General features: G+C 43.9%; 1 protein-coding gene across 1 annotated transcript; it reads right to left on the minus strand.

Moving 5' to 3' along the window:
- Positions 1 to 556: 556 nt before the first annotated feature.
- On the minus strand, positions 557 to 1084 carry LOTGIDRAFT_176928 (hypothetical protein; the record flags this gene model as incomplete). Its single annotated transcript, XM_009065812.1, has 2 exons — positions 557 to 855; positions 1063 to 1084. 2 exons carry the CDS (start codon positions 1082 to 1084, stop codon positions 557 to 559), a joined length of 321 nt encoding a protein of 106 aa, XP_009064060.1.
- Positions 1085 to 1676: the final 592 nt, after the last annotated feature.

Genomic DNA, 1676 nt, shown 5'->3' on the forward strand with positions numbered 1-1676 from the left:
CAGCTTAGACTTGGCCGAAAAACCTCCAACTAAACGGCCCTTTTCAGGGCCATCCAAATTCTCTTAAAAGAGTGAAAAAAGTCAGTTTCCATTAACAATCCACATTAAGTTGAGAAACTTGCAATGAAACAATAAACAAACCAAAAAACCCTACTATGAGAAAATTGGCCAAAGCAACCACTGCACTGTATGAATGGATGGATGAGTGAGTGAGCGAGCGAGTCAGTGTATAAAGAGTAGTTAGTTGTAGGCCACTCAGGTCTCTCTCTCTCTCTACTATATCTACTATATAGCTATAGTTTTAGTTAGGTCACACACGACAAGGGCTTATACTATAGTCTATACGATTTATATGGGTGTTATGCTTCTTTGAAGGGTGAAGACAAAAAAAATGGGGTGGGGCATGATGTGTGCGGGTAGTATGTATTTTGTAGTTAATTTCATTACTGGATGGTATTTTGAAATAAGACTGTAATTTACTCTCTTGTGAGAATTTGGGTGGCCCTGAAAAGGGCCGTTTGAGTGCTCTTCGGGAGACTGACTGGTAAGCAAAAGCTTAACCTCCGAATCCGTAGAGCGTTCGGCCTTGTCTCTTCAAAGCATAGACGACATCCATGGCAGTGACGGTCTTCCTCTTGGCAAGTTCAGTGTAGGTGACAGCATCTCGAATGACGTTTTCTAAGAAGACTTTCAATACACCTCTGGTTTCTTCGTAGATAAGGCCGGAGATACGTTTGACACCACCTCGTCGAGCTAGACGTCTAATAGCTGGCTTGGTAATACCTTGGATGTTATCACGGAGAACTTTCCTGTGACGCTTGGCTCCTCCTTTTCCTAAACCTTTTCCTCCCTTTCCTCGTCCATCATGGTAGCAGTTTGATATTTTTTTTTTTTTTTTTTTTTTTTTCCCTCAGACCCACCCACACTCAGATCAAGTGATAGGTGGATATACTATGATACATATAAATTAGTATATCCACCACTCACATATACCTTTAGTCGAAAAATAAAAATAATTAAAAATCTAACAAAGGTATATGTGAGTGATCTTCATTGTGTAACCAAATATGTAGATTCGTGACATTGTCGGCACATACTCTTGATACTGCGTCCATAACGTCCTTTGGATTGATTTCACCAGCCTTGGATCTGGAACTAATTGCTACTGCAACCAACCTACAACAGAAATCAAAAAATTTAGATTCGTCCTTGAACTCCGGCGTGAATCCTTTCGGAGTTTGAGCCGGGGCAGGTTTGGGGCATTCGACCACGGGCTTGGGGGCAGCGGGCACCGTGTTGGCCGAGACGTGTTGGCGAGCTTCTTGGGAGGATACCTTGTAGGTGTGTTGTATCCTTATTTCCGCTCTTCTCGACAGGAACGAAGGGCACTGTGCGGAGTTGCTGGAGTGGTTATCACTCCGACAATTCACACACCGTACCTTCTTGGATTTACACAGCTTGGTGCTGTGCCCCTCTCCACACTTTTCGCAGCAAACTTTGCTGCGGCAGAACTTCTCTAGGTGACCCAACTTCTGGCACTTCTGGCATCTTCGTACCTTTGGGATGTAAGGGTGGAGCTGGTACCTGGAATAAAGAAGGGGAAGAGGACCATTAGGTACTTTCCCGCTTGCAAATGTTAATTGGACAGTCCTTACGGACTTGCCCTCCCGAGGTTT

The sequence above is a fragment of the Lottia gigantea genome (assembly GCF_000327385.1).
Source record: "Lottia gigantea unplaced genomic scaffold LOTGIsca_7041, whole genome shotgun sequence".
Classification (NCBI taxonomy): Eukaryota; Metazoa; Mollusca; class Gastropoda; family Lottiidae; genus Lottia; species Lottia gigantea.